Source organism: Scyliorhinus torazame, chromosome 11 (genome assembly GCF_047496885.1).
Source record: "Scyliorhinus torazame isolate Kashiwa2021f chromosome 11, sScyTor2.1, whole genome shotgun sequence".
Lineage (NCBI taxonomy): Eukaryota > Metazoa > Chordata > Chondrichthyes > Carcharhiniformes > Scyliorhinidae > Scyliorhinus > Scyliorhinus torazame.
The window spans coordinates 70,754,956-70,776,326 of record NC_092717.1 but is presented as its reverse complement, the minus strand read 5'-3'; the positions used below and the strand labels follow the sequence as shown (position 1 = coordinate 70,776,326).

At 43.9% G+C, this 21,371-nt stretch overlaps 1 protein-coding gene across 2 annotated transcripts in view; it reads right to left on the bottom strand.

Annotated features, from left to right (window-relative positions):
* taf2 (TAF2 RNA polymerase II, TATA box binding protein (TBP)-associated factor) overlaps positions 1 to 21,371 on the bottom strand; it is a 298,552-nt gene that overhangs the window by 75,446 nt on the left and 201,735 nt on the right. For both annotated transcript variants that reach the window (XM_072467396.1, XM_072467397.1), the window contains exons 19-21: positions 16,624 to 16,817; positions 7,165 to 7,304; positions 1,016 to 1,085 (exon numbers count right to left, since the gene is read on the bottom strand). In XM_072467396.1, coding sequence (XP_072323497.1) covers positions 1,016 to 1,085; positions 7,165 to 7,304; positions 16,624 to 16,817 — 404 coding nt within the window. The remainder of the gene's footprint in view (positions 1 to 1,015; positions 1,086 to 7,164; positions 7,305 to 16,623; positions 16,818 to 21,371) is intronic.

The window sequence follows — 21,371 nt, the reverse complement described above, 5'->3', positions numbered from 1 at the left end:
CCAGCTATTCACAATATATATTAATGATTTGGATGAAGGAACAAAATGTAACATCTCAAAATTTGCAGATGATACCAAGTTAGGTGGGAGGGTGAATTGTGACGAGGACGCAGGGATCCTACAGCATGATCTGCATAGGTTGGACGAGTGGGCAAATCAATGGCAGATGCAGTGTAATTTGGATAAGTGTGAGGTTATTCACTTTGGAAGCAAAAACAGGTAGGCAGATTACTACCTGAATGGTTGTAAATTGGGAGAGGGGAGTGTGCAGCGGGACCTGGGTGCCCTTGTGCACCATTCGCAGAAGGTAAGCATGCAGTTGCAGCAGGGAGTGCAGCGGTTTACCAGACTGATTCCAGGGATGGCGGGACTGTCATATGAGAAGATTGACCAGGTTGGGATTGTTCTTGCTGGAGTTCAGAAGAATGAGGGGGTATCTCATAGAGACTTATAAAATGTTAACGGGACGAGACAGGATAGATGCAGGGAAGATGTATCTACCAATGATGGGTGTGTCCAGAACCAGGGGTCACAGTCTGAGGATTCAGGGTAAACCATTTCGGACAGATATAAGGAGACATTTTTACACCCAAAGAGTGGTGAGCCTGTGGAATTCATTACCACAGGAAGTCGTTGATGCTAAAACATTGAATATATTCAAGAGGTGGCTAGATATTGCACTTGGGCAGAATGGGATCAAAGGCTATGGGGAGAAAGCAGGATTAGGCTATTGACTTTGATGATCAGCCATGATCGTGATGAATGGTGGAGCAGGCTCGAAGGGCCAAAAGGCCTCCTCCTGCTCCTATCTTCTATGTATCTATGTAAATAGGTATATTTTATGGGATAGCTTTTTTTTCAAATATTGTTAATATTTCAATATTTTGTTGAATACTTCCAGCCACAAAGGAAAGGGGCATTTTATTAAGATACTGAATTTTTAAAGAAAACATATTTGTCCATGAAGAACATATTTGTCCATGAACTTATCTAGGATTGGTTTGATAAGACTCACCTTATGTAGGGCACATCATCATTCTGAACAAGATCCAGCAGCCACTGCAATTCATCAGTGCTCCTGTCCACTGAAGGGAGAAATAGGTTCAGAAATAAAATGAGGGATAAAACAAATCAAAACATTCACAATTAATGAAACTCAGACAAGAGTAAACATTTAACATCCACTGTTTTAAAGGTCTGTAAAAGATTTTGCAGAGTTCACTAAGACAAAATGTAAGTTTAAAAGATTCTACAGTCAAGAAAAATCCCTACTTATATAAAACTTCCACTTCTCATCATGTCTCAGCTTGTAATTAAGGTACTTGTTCTCTTTCATATTGCTACAGGTTTTGCTGAACGTTATACATATTTATCCGGAAGCAGTTTAAACTACCATGAAATCACAACTGCATGAAAGCAGCTTTTTTTTTTTTTTTAAAATCAAGGTCATTTTACTTGATTGCCGAAAGTAAATTCTTGTGCTCCTTGAGCTTATTGCCAATTTGTGTGATTTTAAATAGGTCACCGAGACTCATGAAGGTTGCCTTTGTTACTTTCTCCTGCCATTTTCCTGAAATGCTTTCCTTCTGGAGCAAGTGACAAACAAATTTCCTCCATACAAGCCTTTCAAATTGAAGCAACTCAGACACCTCTCATAGGATTAATTCGATAAATATTTCAGTCATTTGCTCAAATCAGTTGTACCCATAGTTATTTCAACACAGTAAATGGAACCATCTGACTGGTTCCCACATCATGACACAGCTCCACAGGTAATAGTGGCAGAAAACAGAAAGGTGAACAAAAAACTTGCATTTAAAGGGCATATTTAATGCAGTAACAGATTACAAGGTGCGTCATGGAATGTCACCAAAGAAATCAGCCATATGGGAGATATTAGGGTAGATGTCAAAAGCAGTGCCAAAAAGCTAGGTTTAAGTGTTGTGTCATCAGCAAACTTGTAAATATTACATCTGATTCCCTCATCCAAACCACTGATATATAGTGAATAGTCGGGGCCCAAGTACCGATGCCTGTGATATCCAGAGCTGCTAACCATTCCCAACAAAAATCAGTATTCTAGGTACCACAAATCAGTATTTTGACAGTAAAATCAGTATTTTAATTTCAAAAATAAAATGCCCACCAATCTGAAGTACATCTTTACATCTTTCTTACACAAATCTAAAACACAAATGGAAAATGCAAATCCAATGCTTTTACATGCATGTACATCATCATGAGTGGGTATTTCAAATTAAGTTTCAAACATTCAGTAAATCTAAGAATGAAAAATGTGAACAAAACATTCACCTTTTGACGTGAAGTTCAAAATTGTCCTTACACCACTATCAGATCTCAGTTCAACCTTACTAATGCAGCTCTTTTGCGTTTGTCAGACAGTGTTACAACCACCTGCTTTCATCTTAATTTCAGAGTTTACCTCGGGCTTACTTCGGGATGAATATTTTACACTCTTTTACACTTATCAAGCAGTTTTGCATTGAATTGCATTTTATGACAGCACTATCCTTTGGCTTGAGCGTAGACTTTCTGGGTGAAGAAGTCAGAAAGTGTCCCAGTTCCTAAACTGGGACGAAACTCAGTGGAGTTCTTCCTGATCAGACTGAAGATTCATTCATCTTCGGCGTTCTATGTTCTATGTTACTATATGTGCGATTGACAAGACTGCCAGCATGATTTTTGGAAGATGACGATACTTCAGCTCACTGGTTGATTTTCCCCTCAGCTGGGAGATATCCACCCAAACTTCATCTGATCGCCTGTCTAATGCAATACCTTCCAATGAGTCTACCTGAAATTGAGCAAATTCCACTTCTAAATAATCCAGAACATCTTCTATGATATGGAATCGCTTTGCAAAGTAACAAACTGATGTAAAGATTCCCTCCATCCTCCCCCTTGGATTTGCCACTCATGCATGTAGCAGCAATTCGTCCTGAAGGGGAAATTTGGTGGTGACATATTTATACACTGAAACATAGTACTTTCGTACTGATGGGTAGACATTACTCCTATCTTGCGAGGTGAGATGGCCTGTCTTGAGAAACTGCCTGGCTTGTTTACCAACGAGGCCTTCATCGGACTTCAGATTGCATTTGTCCTTATACATGCAGCTGGCAGGCAATGGAACACTGACAATTGCAGCAGGTTTCACAAAGCAAAGCAACAAGTCCTGAAAAAAGTCAAGCAACTTCTGATCTGGATCTTGGGAGCTTCCGGAGCTCTAGATTTAGCCTGTTGAACACAAGACATGTAAATTGAAGAAAGATACAATATAGCTTGTTCCTGGCAGCTTTGCCTCGAGATGGCTCTACTGCTGTATTAGCAACAGGGTTGCTAGCTGTGGGAGACTTCTTGCTTCCAGCACTTGAACTGCTGTTTTTTCCATCTTTCTTACTATTGTCAGTCTTGCTACAATGCAAGAAGCCTTACAACACCAGGTTAAAGTCCAACAGGTTTGTTTCAAATCACTAGCTTTCTGGGTGCTGCTCCTTCCTCAGGTGAATGAAGAGGTAGGTTCCAGAAACATATATGCAGATAAAGTCAAAGATGCAAGACGATACTTAGAATGCAAGCTTTTGCAGGTAATTAAGTCTTTATAGATCCAGAGAGAGGGGTAATCCCAGGTTAAAGAGGTGTGGATTGTCTCAAGCCAGGACAGTTGGTAGGATTTCGCAAGCCCAGGCCAGATGGTGGGGAGGGGGGTGAATGTGGTTGAGGCCGTACTCATGTGTGCAGAACTTGGCTGTAAGTTTCTGCTCGGCGATTCTACATTGTCGCGCGTCCTGAAGGCTGCCTTGGAGAACACTTACCTGAAGATCAGAGGCTGAATGCCCTTGACTGCTGAAGTGTTCCCCAACTGGAAGGGAACATTCCTGCCTGGCGATTATTGCGCGATGTCCGTTCACCCGTTGTCGCAGCGTCTGCATGGTCTCATCAATGTACCATGCTTCAGGACATCCTTTCCTGCAGCATATGAGGTAGACAACGTTGGCAGAGTCGCACGATTATGTACCACGTACCTGGTGGGTGGTGTTCTCATGTGTAATGGTGGTACCCATGTCGATGATCTGGCACATCTTGCAGAGATTGCCATGGCAGGGTTGTATGGTATCGTGGTTGCTGGTCTAAAGGCTGGGTAGTTTGCTGCAAACAATGGTTTGTTTGAGGTTGTGCGGTTGTTTGAAGGAAAGTAGTGGGGGGACCTTGGCAAGATGTTTGTCTTCATCGTTGACGTGTTGACATTTCACTGTCGCTATTTCAAGTAGCACACTGATCACCTTGTTCACATCTGCGTCAAAGAATCAAACAATGATAGGATAGAGTTGTTCCTCCGCATCATGGTCAGTACTCCCATCGGTTGAGATAGTGAACGGGATTTGGCTGATTTTCCCAAGGATGTCACCTTTCGTCTCTTGGCCTAGAGTCTTGGCAATTGCTGTTGTCTTGGTCCGGTGTGAAGCAAACTTAGAAGAAATCGAGCTGTCCAGAAACATCACTTTCACAAGATCAGTCAAATGATTGGCAGCAGAAAACGCAACATTATGCTTGATCAGGAAATGTGTCATCAAAGTTTCTGCTCTTATGACCGAGTAGTCTTTCTGTTGTATGAAAGGTTTGATGTTGCAGGTGCTTTCAGAAACTTGTGCCATAGCCTGTATGTCATTTGTTCCTCCGTGAGCGATGCTGAAGTCTGTTGAGCAGACATTACATTGCTCAGTGTATTCATCCTTTCTCGATTGTACAATAAAGGACCATCTTGATGTGTAGTCTTTCTTGAAAGTCTGTTTTCTAGATTTAGCACCAGATAACAAAGTCATGATCGTTACTTACTCAACATTTCCACGGGTTTTTCTTCCAACTTGACTATGGCGTCATTACAACAGACTAACAGGCTTGAATAAAGCCAGACAGCCCTTTACAGGGAGCTGCCAAGATTTATTTTCTTACCTCCCCAAAAAAATCCACGCTTAAATACTCTCCTTCAGTGCGGTGTCAGGTTGGATTTGAGAGGACTGCAGTGGATTGTGTATTTAAACGCAAGAAATCGTACTTCCATATTCAAGGAGATTTTCCATATGAAATGTGGGTATGTGGAATGCACTGCCAGCAGAGGTGGTGGAGTCAGAGTCATTAGGGACATTTAAGCGACTCTTAGACAGACACATGGACAGCAGTAAATTGAAGTGGTGTAGGTTATGTTGATCTTAGATTAGGATAAATGGTCTGCAGAACATCGTGGGCTGAAGGGCCTGTACTGTGCTGTACAGTTCCATGTTCTAAATACGGATATCTGTGCTAGTTAGCAGCGCTTGGTATCCTATTCATCACCGTACAAGCTGAAAATACCCATTTTTTTGTACCATATCCTGTCTGCTAACCAATTCTCAGCCCATGCCTTCAATCCCACACACTTTAATTTTTCACACCAACATCTTCTGTGGGACTTAATTAAAAGCTTTCTGAATATCCAAATACACCACATCCACTGGTTATCCCTTATCTATTCCACGGTTTTTCAAAGTGCGGGTCATGACCCCCAGGTGGGTGTAAGGATGGTCGCAGCTTTCCTGTAGTGGCCCTGATCACGGGAAAAGTGCCCAACGGTCTCCACCAGCATTTAAATTGAGAATGGCAGCCGTTACCACCTTTTAAATGAGAACAAAATTAGGCTGGGTGCAGTCTTCTGACCATAAGCAGCAGCATTGAGCAGATCACATGCATGTACATGTGACGTCAAGAGCCCCGTATGTATGTGCTTTGGTGCCAAATCATGGAGAGCTACATTCATTTTCTGGCAAGCAAGACAAGAGGGCTGTGATGATGAATCATTTTGTTATAAGAAAGAGACGACCAGAGACACAAATAGGCAGAGTACCTACTGGCCAGGATCTCACATCTGAATCTGCTGGAGAGAGCTGCACAGGAGAGTACATGGCTGGACAGAACAGTGCTGGTGTTAGCTCTGTACAAAGCAGCAGAGTCTCTTGTTAATAGCCCACAATAAAGCAAATACAGATGATTTATTGACTTATGGTTTTACCAATTGTGCCAATGCAATTAAGGATGCAAAGCCCATGAGTGTTATATACAGGCAAGTGCTGGCAAATGAGAGAAGTTTCAGATTTTGAAAGCGAAGTGGTGGGTGTAAAATTCCTTTTGAGATGACACCCCAGAGTCAGCTATTAATTTACAGCTGACTCCAAATGAAAAGACTAAGCCGCTGTATCTGATCTGTGACAGCACATTCAAAATATAAAAGTTGATGAGGCTGCCAAGCATTCTGGAGTAGCATCTTCCAGGAGTATCCAGTCTGAGTAAAACAAGCATTTTGTTGCTGTTGCCCTTCACGATGACCTACATGTGCGAGGTTGGATTTTCCATTTTCACAAAGATGAAGGCGGCATAAAGGAGCTGGCTGAGTTCTGCACCTGATATGCATATTGCCCTCGCCTCCTGTGAACCTGATTGGAGTGAGATCATGAGGACCAAGTAGGCTTCCTTTCGCATTAAAGTTAAGAGAACGTGAAGTGTGTCGAGAAGGTCGACCGAAGTTCCCAAGAAAAAGTCTAAAATACACAGATCTATTCTACCAGTTACGTCCTCAGAAGTTTGTCAAACATGATTTCCCTTCATAAATCCATGTTGACTTTGTCTACTCCCATTAATATTTTCCAAGTGCCCTGTTTTCACATCCTTTGCAACAGACATACAATACTTGCATCAAGTATGTAGATCACACTTGGCATTGATCTCATTGAGTTGGAGGATACACTGAATTGTAGAAATAAAAGGTATTGTAACAAGAAAAATATTAACCAGAAAGTTTACCATATTGATACACAATATTAATGCTTTACGGATATCCTTTATAACAGTTGAGGTAGAATATGTATTTGTGCCATGTGTATAAAGTGTTAATGTAATTTATAACAGTACAATCATAAATATTTGAGAATTTTATTTGCATGTGAAGAAAAGTTAAATAATTTGATTAGCTGATAAAATCGTGTGGGACAATTGAAAACAGTGGAAAAGTTTAGAATGTTAAATGTTTATAATATTTTGTGGTAGGGAAGAGAAGAGGTAGAACATGGCATCATTATTGAATTTTTATGTATTCACACATCAAGAGCAAACCTTGCGTATAATCCACAACTGCTTCCAAAGCTGCAATGCGAACATCAACAAAGTGTCCATATTCTGCATATGATTTGAAGAGGGAAGGATCACTGGGGATATGACCATTCTTCTGTAGCACTCGAATAGCTTTCAGGCAGCTGCAAATTAAACAAGAGAAATTGTGCGTTTTAAAAAACATGAAACCTCTATACAATATTGGACTGAATTAAAAACTCTTATTGCATATCTGGAGTCAGGCAAGTCGTTTTTTTCCCCAGTCATTGAAAAACAAAACTTCTCATCTCAGGGCAAGGGAGGGACTATGCTTCTGTCAATTGGTGACATTAAACTATCCTCACAGATGGTGAGAAATGGTCAGCAACGGCAAGAGTTTTTTGCTGGCAAGTCAAAATGTAGATTTCAAAATTTAGTGATATACATTCCAAGAATTAAGAGAGGCAGCTTTAAAAGTGAATGAAAGGTAGCACAATGTAGGCCAATGGAAACCATCATCCCCTCCAATACATTATAAAGGAGTCAACAGGCCAATCATTACCATCTCGTCTTTATTCACATTTTTTTTTAATGCTTTCAGTTCAACATCACATTTCATCTGAGATTTGCTTTTATTTATTCAGGATAATCTTGTCATCACACAAGTATAGTTTCACCACAGCACTTCTTTCCAGACAACTTCGGTTTGTGAATTAGCTTTGAATGGCAACAATAAGTGCATTTGCATAATACTTTTACGTAGAAAATGTGCCCAAAATAGAGGAGCTGGAATAGACAATATAGCCCCTCAAGTCTGCTCTGCCATTCATCTTGGTCACGGCTGATCTTCCACCTCAGTGCCACTTTCCCACCTGCGATTCAGAGAGATAAAAAATCTGTCCAGTTTAGCTTTGAATATACCCAACAGTGGAGCACCCAAAACCTTCTGGGTAGAGGATTTCAAAGATTCACAACGCTTTTTGTGAAGAACATTCATCTGAGTCCTAAATAATCAAAGACTGCCCCCAAATTTAGATACACCAAGCAGGAGAAACAACCTCAATGCCTACCTTCTCAAGTTCCTTCAGAATCTTGCTTTTTGTGATGAGATCACCTCTCATTAGTTTAAATTCCAGTTAGTACAGAACCAATTTATTCACTCTTTTATTTTGAACAACCTTCTCAACCCAGGAACCAATCTAATGAAACTTTGCAATGCAACCCTAAGTAAGTACATCCTAACTTAAATATGGAGTTTAAACATCAAATCCAAGGCATTAACATAAATTGTAAATAGCTGAGATCCCAGCACTGATCCTTGCTGAATTCCACTGATTACAGCTTGCTAACCTGAAAATCCCATTTATCCCTGCTCTCTGCTTCCTGTCTGTTAAACAATCCTCTCTATGCCAATATATATGCTCAACTCCATGAGCCTTTAGCTTGCACATCAATTCTGCATGGCACCTTGTCGAATGCTTTTTGTGAATCAAAATATGTCAGATCTTTTTTCTCCCCTTTATCTACCTGACCCGTTACATCCCCAAAACATTATAATACATTTGTCAAACACAATTTTCCTTTTGTAAAACCATGTTGGCTCAGTCTGATCGTGTATTGTTTTCTAAGTGCAAGTGCATTCCTTCACAACAGATTTGGGCACTTTCCCAATAACTGATATCAAGCTACCTGGCCAGTTGTTCAGTTTTCACTTCCCACCTTTTCTTGAGTAGCGATGTTACAATTGCTAACCTCCAATCCCCTGGGACAGCTCTAGAACCCTGTGAATTTTGGAAAGTCATAATCAATCCATCCACGTTCTCTGCAGTTACCTCTTTTAGAACCCTGGAGTGTAGATCATCAGGCCCAGGTATTTAATGGCTTTTATTAGCTTAGGTTTCCTGAATATTTTTTCTCTGCTGATTGTAATTAACGCTCCTCAGTCTAATTAATCCCGTGATCTCACTTTATTTCATGGTTGCAATTTGTGTCTCCTACTCTGACAAGACACAAAATAGTTGCGCAGCATGTCTGCCATTTCCTGATTCCCAATGATGACTTCTCCTGCCTCGACCTTGAAGGGTTAATAATTTAACTGTTCTCTTTTCCACATATTTGTAAAAGCTCCTATAATTTATTTTTACATTCCTGACTAATTTTCTCACATCCTACTTCCTATTTCTAACCTTTTTGCGTGCCTGTTGCTGGTTTCTAAAACTCTCCAAATATCAGGTTTACTGTTATTTTTCACAACATATTCATCTTCTTTTAATCGAACATCATCCTTAGCTCTCTTTTAAACCTGGCTGAATCCTTTATCAATTTCAATTTTTTCAATAAAATGCAGCTTAAATCGATATTTCAAATCTTTTTTAAAATGTTTCCTACTGTCTATTTATCACAATACCTGTTGTCAATTTACCCAATCAACCGTAACCAGTCTCCCCTCAGCTTTTGTAAGGCTTAAGTTAACGATTGCTACTTTGGGCTGGGCTGGAGTGGTGACGATGTCAAGAGGCTTTAAGGTGATATAGACAAGTTGAGTGAGTGGGCAAATACATGGCAGATGCAGTATAACGTAGATAAGAGTAATGTTATCCACTTTTGTAGGAAAAACAGCATATTATTTAATGGTGACAAATTATGAAATGTTGACACACAAAGGAATCTGGATGTCCTTACACACCAGTCATTGAAAGTAAATATGCAGGTGCAGCAAGTGGTTAAGAAGGCAAATGGCCTTCATCGCTAGACAATTTGAGTGCAGGAGCAAGGATGTCTTGATGCAGTTGTACAGGGCTTTGGTGAGACCGCACCCGAGTAGTGTGTCTAGTTTTGGTCTCCTTACTCAAGAAAAGGTATATTAGTCACAGAGGGAGTGCAGCGAAGGTTCACCAGACTGATTCCTGGGATGGCAGGATTATCATATGAGGACAGATTGGGTCGACTGGGACTATATTCTCTGGGGTTTAGAAGAATGAGAGAGTTTCTCATTGAAACATATAAAATTCTGACGGGGCTGGACAGACTAGATGCAGAGATGATGTTTCCCCTGGCTAGGGGCTCCAGAACAGAGGATTACAGTCTCAAGATACGGGATAGGCCATTTAAGACAGATGAGGAGAAATATCTTTACTCATAGTTCTGAGCCTGTGGAATTCTCCACCACGGAAGACTGTGGAGGCCAAGTCACTGATTGTATCCAAGAAGGAAATAGATAGATTTCTAGACTCTAATGGTGTCAAGGGGTATGGAGAAAACATAGGAGTATGACATTTATGATAGAGGATCAGCCATGATATTTTATGCCGGAACAGCCTCGAAGGGCTGAATGGCCTACTCTTGCTCCTATTTTCTATGTTTCAAAAATACTGAGCTTTAATTATTCTCAGATACTCATTTTACTCTGATTTGTGGTGGTTCATTTGATTACACAATCACATTTATGGTTCAAAGTGAAAGCGCCAAAACAAGGGCACAGTGGGGTTGAGCAGAGACAAGGGAATCAAATGGAAAATGGCCTCGTTTTTTTTTTCAAATAAATATTTTACTTGATGTGGGGGTCAATTAGGGATGGGTAGCATTTGCTACCCATCCCTAATTGCTCAAGGTGGTGGTGGTGAGCTGCCTTCTTGAACCGTTGCAGTCCATGTGGTGTAGGTACTGGGACTGTATTCATTGGAGTTTAGAAGGATGCGGGGGGGTCTTATTGAAACATACAAAATTATGAAGGGAATAGATAGGATAGATGCGGGATAGATGCGGGCAGGTTGTTTCCACTGGTCGGGGAAAGCAGAACTAGGGGGCATAGCCTCAAAATAAGGGGAAGTAGATTTAGGACGGAGTGTAGGAGGAACTTCTTCACCCAAAGGGTTGTGAATCTCTGGAATTCCTTGCCCAGTGAAGCAGCTAGGGCTCCTTCTTTAAACGTTTTTAAGAAAAAGATAGATACCTTTCTAAAGAATAAAGGGATTCGGGGATATGGTGTACGGGCAAAGATCAGCCATGATCTCATTAAATGGCGGAGCAGGCTCGAGGGGCCAGGTGGCCTACTCCTGTTCCTAGTTCTTACGTACACCTACTGTGCTATTAGGGAGGGAGTTCTAGGATTTTGGCCCAGCAACAGTGAAGGAACGGTGATATATTTCCAAGTCAGGATGGTGAAAGACTTGGAGATAAACTTGCTGGTAGTGCTGTTCCCATGTATTTGTTGTCCTAGATGGTAGCGGAAGTGGGTTTGGAAGGTGCATCCTGAGGAGCCTTGGTGAGTTGCTGTAGTGCAGCTTGGAAGATGGTGCACACTACTGCTACGGTGTCGGTGGAGGAGGAAATGAATGTTTGTGGAAGGGGTGCCAATCAAGCGGGCTGCTTTGTCCTGGATGGTGTCTCATTTCTTGAGTGTTGTTGGAACTACACTCAGATCAATGGTAACCCCCAGTATGTTGGTGGTGGTGGTGGGGTGGGGGGTGGGGGTGGGGGGGGGGGGGGAGATTCAGTGATGATAATGCCGTTAAATATCATGAGGCGATTGTTTGATTCTCTTTTATTGCAGATGGTCATTGCCTGGCACTTGTGTGGCACATGGACTGCTTCAGTTTCTAAGGAGTTGCAAATGCTGCTGAACGTAGTGCAATCATCAGCAAACACCCCCACATCTGACATTATGTTGGAAGGAAGGTCATTTTTGAAGCTGCTGAAGATGATTGGGCCTAGGACATTACCCTAAGGAACTCCTGCAGTGATGTCCCAGGATTGTGAACTGATCTCCTACCGCCACAACATTCTTCCTTTATTCTGGGTATGGCTTCAACCAGTGGAGGGTTTCCCCCCAGATTCTATGTTTCTATTCCCATTGACTTCAGTTTTATTAAGGCTCCTTGATTCCATACCCGATCACAGGCCGCATGGTAGCACAGTGGTTAGCACTATTGCTTCACAGCGCCAGGGTCCCAGGTTCGATTCTGGCTTGGGTCACTGCCTGTGCGGAGTTTATACGTTCTCCCTGTGTCTGCGTGGGTTTCCTCCCAAAAGTCCCGAAAGTTGTGCTGTTAGGTGAATTGGACATTCTGAATTGTCCCTCAGTGTACCCGAACAGGCGATGGAATGTGGCGACTAGGAGATTTTCACAGTATCTTCATTGCAGTGTTAATGTAAGCCTACTTGTTACAATAAAGATTTTAAAAAAAAATTTTTTTACATGCTGCCTTCATGTCAAGGGCAGTCACTCCCACCTCACCTCTGCTTTCCAGCCTTTTAGTCCATGTTTGAACCAAGGCTGTAATGAGGTCAGGAGCTAACTGACCCTGGCGGAACAAAAACTGAGCCTCAGAGAACAGGTTATTATTAAGTAAGCGCTGTTTGATAGCACTGTCGATGACCCCTTCCACCACTTTACTGATGATTGAGAGTAGACTGATAGAGCGGTAATTGACTGGGTTGGATTTGTCCTGCTGTGTGTACAGGACATACCTGGGTAATTTTCCACATTGCAAGTTAGATGCCAATGTTGCAGCTGTACTGGAACAGCTTAGCTGGGAGTGAGGCAAGTTCTAGAGCACAGGTTTTCAGTATTGTTGCCAGAATATTGTCAGGACCTTTGCAGTATCGCGTGTCTTCAGGCGTTTCTGATATCAAGTGGGGTGAATTAAATTGGCTGAAGCCTGGCATCTGTGATGCTGGGGACCTCAAAGATCATCCACTCGGCACTTCTGGCTGAAGATTATTGCAGTGCTTCAGCCTTGTCTTTTGCACAGATGTTCTTGGCTCCTCCATCATTGAGAATGGGGATATTTGTAGAGCCACCTCTTCCAGTGAGTTGTTTAATTGTCCACCACCATTCACCTATGAATGTGGCAGGGCTGCAGAGCTTAGATCTGATCCGTTGGTTGTGGGATCGCTTAGCTCTGTTTATCTCTTGCTGCTTATGTTGCTTGGCATGCAAGCAGCTCTGTGTTGTAGCTTCACCAGGTTGAGACCTAATTTTTTGGATTGCCTGGTGGTACTCCTGGCATGCCCACCTAAACTCTTCATTCAACCAGGGTTGACGCCCTGACTTGGTGGTAATGATAGAATGGAGAATGTGTTGGGCCATGAGGTTGCAGACTGCGCCAAAGTCAATTCTGCTGCTGATGGCCCACAGCACCTCATGGGTGGCCAGTCTTGACCTGCTATATCTGTTCTGAATTTATCCCATTGAGCAGAATGGTAGTGCTAAACACAATGGATGGTTTCCTCACTGTGAAGACGGGACTTTGTCTCCACAAGGACTGTGCTTTTCCCTCTTGTTGGTCCCCTCACCACTTGTCCCAGACCCAGTCTCACAGTTATGTCCTTTAGGACTTGGCCAGCTCAGTCAGTACTGATGCTACCAAGCCACTCTTGGTGATGGACATTGAAGTCACCTCCCCAGAGTACATTCTGTGCATCCTCCAAGCAGTGTTCAACATGAGGAGTACTGATTCATCATCTGAGGGTGCACTGTACTTGGTAATCAGCAGATTTCCTTGCCCATGTTTGACCTGAAGCTACACAACTTCATGGGGTCCGGAGCTGATGTTGAGGACTCCCAGCGCAACTCTCTCCCGACTGTGTACCACTGTACCTTCTGGGTCTGTCCTGCCGGTGGGACAGGGATGGTGATAGTGGTGGGACGTTATCTGTAAGGTACGATTCTTTAGTATGACTATGTCAGGGTGTTGCGCGACTAATCTGTGAGACAGCTCTCCCAATTTTGGCACAAACCCGCAGATGTTAGTAAGGAGAACTTTGCAGGATTCGCAGGGCTGGGCTTAGAATAGAATTTTTAGTGCTGAAGGAGGCCATTCAGCACATCGAGTCTGCACGGCCCTTGGAAAGAACACCCTACCCAAGCCCACACTTCCACTCTATCCCTGTAACCTCGTAACCCCACTTAACCTTTTTGGACACTAAGGGCAATTTATCATGGCCAATCCACCTAGCCCGCACATCTTTGGACTGTGGGAGGAAACCGGAGCACCTGGAGGAAACCCACGCTGACACGGGGAGAATGTGCAGACTCCGCACAGACAGTGACCCAAGTCGGGAATCGAACCTGGGACCCTGGAGCTGTGAAGCAACTGTGTTAACCACTATGCTACTGTGCAGCCCTTTGTCATTTCCAGTGCATCAATGCCGGGTAGTCCGTTTGGTTTCTATCCTTTTATTGACTTTGATAGGCCACTCCAGAGGGAATCAAGAGTCAACCATATTGCTGAGTCACATGTAGGCCAGACAAGGCAAGGCTGCAGATTTCCTTCCCCAAAGGACATTTTGTGAACAAGCTGGGTTTGTTACGACAATCGACAATGGTTTTATGGCAAGAAACTTTTAATTCCAGATATTTAGTGGATTCAAATTCCATCATCTGCCATGGCTGGATTCAAACCCATGTCTCCAGAGTATTACCCTAGATCTCTGGATCACCAGTCCAGTGACAATACCACTACGCCACTCCCTCTATAGCAAGATGGTCTTGCTATGGAGCGAGTGCAGAGAAGGTTTGCCAAACTGATTTCTGGGATGGTGGGACTGAAGTATGAGGAGAGATCGAGTCTGTTAGGGTTGTATTCACTGATCCCGGCCCTGGGTCACTGTCCGTGTGGAGTTTGCTCATTCTCCCCATGTCTGCGTGGGTGTCACCCCCCTCAACCCAAAGATGTGTCTGGTAGGTGAATTGACCACGCTAAATTGCCCTTTAATTCAAAAAAAATTGGGAACTCTAAATTTAAAAAAAAGGATTATATTCACTGGCGTTTAGAAGAATAAAGGGGGATCTCATAGAAACCTATACAACTCTAACAGGACTAGACAGGGTAGATGCAAGACAGATGTCCCCGATTGTGGGGATGTCCAGAACCAGGGATCACAGTCTGAGGATACAGGGTATTCCATTTAGGACTGAGATGATGAGAAATTTCTTCGCCCAGAGAGTGGTGAGCCTGTGGAATTCATTACCACAGAAAGCAGTTGAGGCCAGAATATTGTATTTTTTCAAGAAGGGGTGAGATTACCACAGAAAGCAGTTGAGGCCAGAATATTGTATTTTTTCAAGAAGGGGTGAGATGTAGCTCTTGGAGCTAGAGGGATCACAGGATATGGGGGAAAGCGGGAACAGGTTCCTGAGTTGGATGATCAGCCATAATCATAATGAATGGCAGAGCAGGCATGAAGGGCCAAACGTTTCAATAATACAGAGCTTTACTTATTCTCAGATGCTCATTTTCCTTTCTTTAGCTGAATTTGAGAATTTTGAGATATATGTGTAGTGCATTTGGTTATTGAAATACGGTCGCCACAACACTCACTGTGCAATAGCCTTTATGGATTTGTCATTTAATCCCATTGCACAGGAATAAAAAATTAGAAAATATTCAACTGATAATTCTGCTTAAATTAAAAAGGAAATAAAATAATGAATAACAAGAGGATACTCAGCAAAGTGCATATCTCTGCCACGCTGTGTTAACTCAGCATCATTACAATTACACAGGTCTTTCTGGAGGCCTTTCTGTATCTGATTGATGCTCTAACTATAAAGCTGAAAATAATAAATTTCCTGTGCGGCTCTCTTCTACAACCACTTCCTGTATATTCTGCACTCCAATGAAACTCCGCGTAAAGACATTTCTTCTAATTCTCTCCACTCTAATAGTAACAATTTTAAATCGTCGCAGCTCCTCAACCAAGATAATGGCGCCAAGTGGTCAAAGATACTCTTAAATTAATTCTCTATTTTAATTAAAAAGTTTTTTTAAAAAGAAAATTATAAATGTTATTTAAAACTTCCATCTCGCTATCGGGGCTGGTTTAGCACAGGGCTAAATCACTGGCTTTGAAAGCAGACCATGGCAGGCCAGCAGCTCGGTTCAATTCCCGTAGCAGCCTCCCAAACAGGCGCCGGAATGTGTCGACTAGGGGCTTTTCACAGTAACTTCATTTGAAGCCTATTTGTGACAATTAGCATTTTCATCTCTTTTTTTTCATTTCAGGAGGTTTCAGATCTATCCACATCCATCAACCTATTCTGAAAACTCTGCTCACATTTTTACAACATTGCCATATTCCATCACAGTAGCTGAAACAATCTACAACATTGTAAATAATCACCATTCTAAATAAAACAACCAACAATATTCTAAAAATAAAGCCTCTCAATGTCAATGAACTCTTTAAAAAAATCCAAGATCCAGTTCCATATCTTCGGCAAAAACAAATTAGTTCTTCCTTGGGCCATATCTATCTGTATTCCAAGTTTGGGTGAAATATGTTCATTAGATTTTGGAGATATATTGTTGACAGGCTAATTAAACAACAGTGAAAACATTACTTCCTCCCATCTTCAATGGCAGAGGTAAGTAGAATTTTCACTAAGTCACTACTGCTGAACCTTAAAATATTGGAACAAGACTCACACTCACTTGACATGCTGTCAATTTGGACTTGTAAATACTCATCGAGTAGTACCTGACAGTTATGGTATTTCTGTAACTCGGAAGTAGCTTCTCCATGTTTAGAAATCTGGTGATCTCTTCCAGAATTAGACGAACATCAGGATTGAGGTTATCCAATGTTCGAACCTCATTATTGATGCTAATTGCAGGTGTCACTGAGTTTGTAAGTGCATCTATAAGTTCAGCACGATAATAGTTGTCTGAAAACTAAGAGCAGAAAGATTATTAAAAGCAATGATTAAAATAAACCAAGTGCAAAGACATAAGAGTCCTACCACCAAAGGACTTCTTTTTGTTCAAGATCCAAGTGATTTTAAAGTTGAAAACATCTAGTCTTCAAAATAATTCTTGGAGAATATTTGATTTTTTTCCTCAACTTTAATCCAAAATACATTTCTCAGAAACAGATTGAGGTTTTTTTAAGCCACGATCTTAGAATCCTAACACAAAGATTTAGAAAGAAATGGTACAATTCAAAGAACCAATTTCAAATCGCACCATAGAACGTCAGGGAGTTTTCCGTTAATATATCTGGAATAAAAAGCTTCCTGCAGTAATGGTGATCAGCTACCAAATGTTGTAAAAAAGCATTTGGTTCAATAATGTCCTTCAGTAAAGGAAACCTAGCGTTGTCACCCAGTCTAACCTATATGTAACTCCAAACTCACAGCAATGTGGCCGACTCTTTTTTTAAATTAAAAAAAATTTATTCAAATTTTCAACGATTTTCAACAAAACACTCCAACCAGAAAAAAAAGCACAAAACAAGCAAAAAATTATACATGAGATTTCCACCAAAATACAATAACCCCCCCATTTAACAAATAAACACGCCAGTGAGGAAAAACGCCCCACTCTAACCTAAACAAAACAGAAAAACCAAACCCCCCCCCGGGTTGCTGCAGCTGTTGACCCCCACCTAACGTTCTGCGAGAAAGTCTCGGAACGGTTGCCACCGCCTGGAGAACCCCTGCACAGAACCTTGCCATATCGTTAATCCAAGCTTCCATGCTTGGGGGCTTCGAATGTGGCTGACTCTTTTTTTTTTTAAATATGTTTATTCAAAGTTTTTCCAACAAAAATTTTCAACCAATTAAGCCCCCCCCATACAGAAAAGAAAAAAAGAACAGAACAAAACATAAACATATCAATCCAACATAATACAGAACTTGTACAATGGGTTCCTCCCGCACATATTAACTCTCCCATATGTTTATGTTTTTCCTTTTTCAAGTGCCCCTAGGAAAACCCCCTCCCCCGGCCACCCATACCCCCCCCCCCCCCGCCTCCCTCCCTGGGTTGCTGCTGCTGCTGACCGACCTCATTCTAACGCTCCGCGAGATAGTCTAGGAACGGTTGCCACTGCCTGAAGAAGCCCTGCGCAGACCCTCTCAAGGCAAACTTTATCCTCTCCAGCTTGATGAACCCTGCCATATCATTTATCCAGGCTTCCACACTGGGGGGCTTCGCGTCTTTCCATAATAGCAAGATCCTCCGCCGGGCTACTAGGGACGCAAAGGCCAGAATACCGGCCTCTTTCGCCTCCTGCACTCCCGACTCGTCCGCCACCCCAAATAGTGCCAGCCCCCAACTTGGCTTGACCTGGACTTTCACCACCTTGGACATAGTCCTCGCGAAACCCCTCCAGAACCCATCCAGTGCCGGGCACGACCAGAACATGTGGGCGTGATTCGCCGGGCTTCCTGAGCACCTCCCACATCTGTCCTCCACCCCAAAGAACCTACTCAGCCTCGCCCCTGTCGTATGTGCTCTGTGAATAACCTTAAACTGTATCAGGCTAAGCCTGGCACACGAGGACGAGGAATTAACCCTACTCAGGGCATCAGCCCACAGACCCTCTTCAATCTCCTCCCCCAACTCCTCCTCCCATTTGCCGTTCAGCTCCTCTACCAAAGCCTCCTCTTCTTTCATCTCCTGATATATCATCGAAACCTTGCCTTCTCTGACCCATACGCCCAAAATCACCCTGTCCTGAATCCCCTGTGCCGGGAGCAACGGGAATTCCCTCACCTGCTGCCTCACAAACGCCCTCACTTGCATGTACCTGAACGCATTTCCCGGGGGTAACCCAAACTTCTCCTCCAGCACCCCTAGGCTCGCAAACGTCCCATCTATAAACAGGTCCCCGATCCTTCTGATCCCTGCCCGATGCCAGCTCTGAAACCCCCCGTCCATCCTTCCTGGGACAAACCGATGGTTATCTCTGATCGGGGACCACACCGAGGCCCCCATCTCACCCCTGTGTCGTCGCCACTGCCCCCAGATCTTTAGCGTTGCCGCCACCACCGGACTCGTGGTGTACCTTGTCGGCGAGAGCGGCAACGGTGCCGTTACCAGCGCCCTCAGGCTCGTTCCTTTGCAGGACGCCATCTCCAACCTCTTCCATGCCGCCCCCTCTCCCTCTATTACCCACTTACGGATCATCGCCACGTTGGCTGCCCAATAGTAGCCACCCAGATTCAGCAATGCCAGCCCTCCTCTGTCCCTACTACGCTCCAGAAACCCCCTCCTTACCCTCGGGGTCTTGTTTGCCCACACAAAACCCATGATGCTCCTACCTACCCGCTTAAAAAAGGCCTTGGTAATCATAATAGGAAGGCACTGGAACACAAAAAGAAACCACGGGAGGACCATCATTTTAATCGACTGTACCCTGCCCACTAGCGAGAGTGGCAACACATCCTATCGTTTGAAGTCCTCCTCCATCTGCTCCACCAGCCGCGTCAAATTAAGTTTGTGCAGGGCCACCGAACTCCTAGCTACCTGGATCCCCAAGTACCGAAAGCTCCTTTCCGCCCTCGTCAATGGTAGGCTGTCTATCCCTCTTCCCTGGTTTGCTGGATGCACCATGAAGAGCTCACCTTTCCCTACATTGAGCTTATAGCCCGAGAAGTCCCCAAACTCCCTTAGGATCTGCATGACCTCCACCATCCCCTCCACTGGATCTGCCACATACAGCAACAGGTCGTCCGCATAGTTATACAGTGTATAACAGTAGTTATACAGTGAATGGTAGAACCCTCAAGAGTATTGAAAGTCAAAGAGATCTAGGAGTACAGGTCCACAGGTCATTGAAAGGGGCAACACAGGTGGAGAAGGTAGTCAAGAAGGCATACGGCATGCTTGCCTTCATTGGCCGGGACATTGAGTATAAGAATTGGCAAGTCATGTTGCAGCTGTATAGAACCTTAGTTAGGCCACACTTGGAGTATAGTGTTCAATTCTGGTCGCCACACTACCAGAAGGATGTGGAGGCTTTAGAGAGGGTGCAGAAGAGATTTACCAGAATGTTGCCTGGTATGGAGGGCATAAGCTATGAGGAGCGGTTGAATAAACTCGGTTTGTTCTCACTGGAACGAAGGAGGTTGAGGGGCGACCTGATAGAGGTATACAAAATTATGAGGGGCATAGACAGAGTGGATAGTCAGAGGCTTTTCCCCAGGGTAGAGGGGTCAATTACTAGGGGGCATAGGTTTAAGGTGAGAGGGGCAAGGTTTAGAGTAGATGTACGAGGCAAGTTTTTTACGCAGAGGGTAGTGGGTGCCTGGAACTCACTACCGGAGGAGGTAGTGGAAGCAGGGACGATAGGGACATTTAAGGGGCATCTTGACAAATATATGAATAGGATGGGAATAGAAGGATACGGACCCAGGAAGTGTAGAAGATTGTAGTTTAGTCGGGCAGTATGGTCGGCACGGGCTTGGAGGGCCGAAGGGCCTGTTCCTGTGCTGTACATTTCTTTGTTCTTGTTCTTTGTTCATACAGCGACACCCGATGCTCCTCTCCCCCTCGGACCACCCCCCTCCATTTCCTGGACTCCCTTAATGCCATGGCCAAAGGCTCAATTGCTAATGCAAACAACAGGGGGGACAGGGGGCACCCCATCCTCGTCCCTCGATACAGCTGAAAATACTCCGACCTCTGTCGATTCGTAACCACACTCGCCACCGGGGCTCTATACAAGAGCTTAACCCAACTGATAAACCCCTCCCCAAACCCAAACCTCCGCAACACCCCCCAGAGGTACACCCACTCCACTCGGTCAAAGGCCTTCTCCGCGTCCATAGCTGCCACTATCTCCGCCTCTCCCTCCACCGATGGCATCATTATCACGTTTAGGAGCCTCCGCACATTGGTGTTTAGCTGCCTGCCCATTACAAATCCCGTCTGGTCCTCGTGAATCACCCCCGGGACACAGTCCTCAATCCTCGTAGCCAGCAACTTAGCATCCACATTAAGGAGCGAAATCGGCCTATACGACCCACATTGCAGTGGGTCCTTGTCCCGCTTCAGGATCAGAGAGATCAGCGCCCCGGACAATGTCGGGGGCAGGGTCCCCCCCTCCCTTGCCTCACTGAAAGTCCTCACTGACAACGGGGCTAACAGGTCCGCATACTTCCTGTAAAACTCAACCGGGAACCCATCTGGCCCCGGGGCCTTCCCCGCCTGCATGCTCCCCAGTCCTTTAATCAGCTCCTCCAACCCAATTGGCGCCGCCAAACCAGCCACCTCCTGCTCCTCCACCCTCGGGAACCTCAGTTGATCCAGAAATAGTCGCATCCCCTCTTCACCCGCTGGGGGCTGAGATCTGTACAGCTCCTCAGAAAAGGCCTTAAATGCCTCATTTACTTTCACCGCACTCCGCACCCTAGTTCCCCTGCCATCCTTGACTCCACCTATCTCCCTCGCTGCCATCCTCTTACGGAGCTGATGTGCCAGCATCCGGCTCGCCTTCTCCCC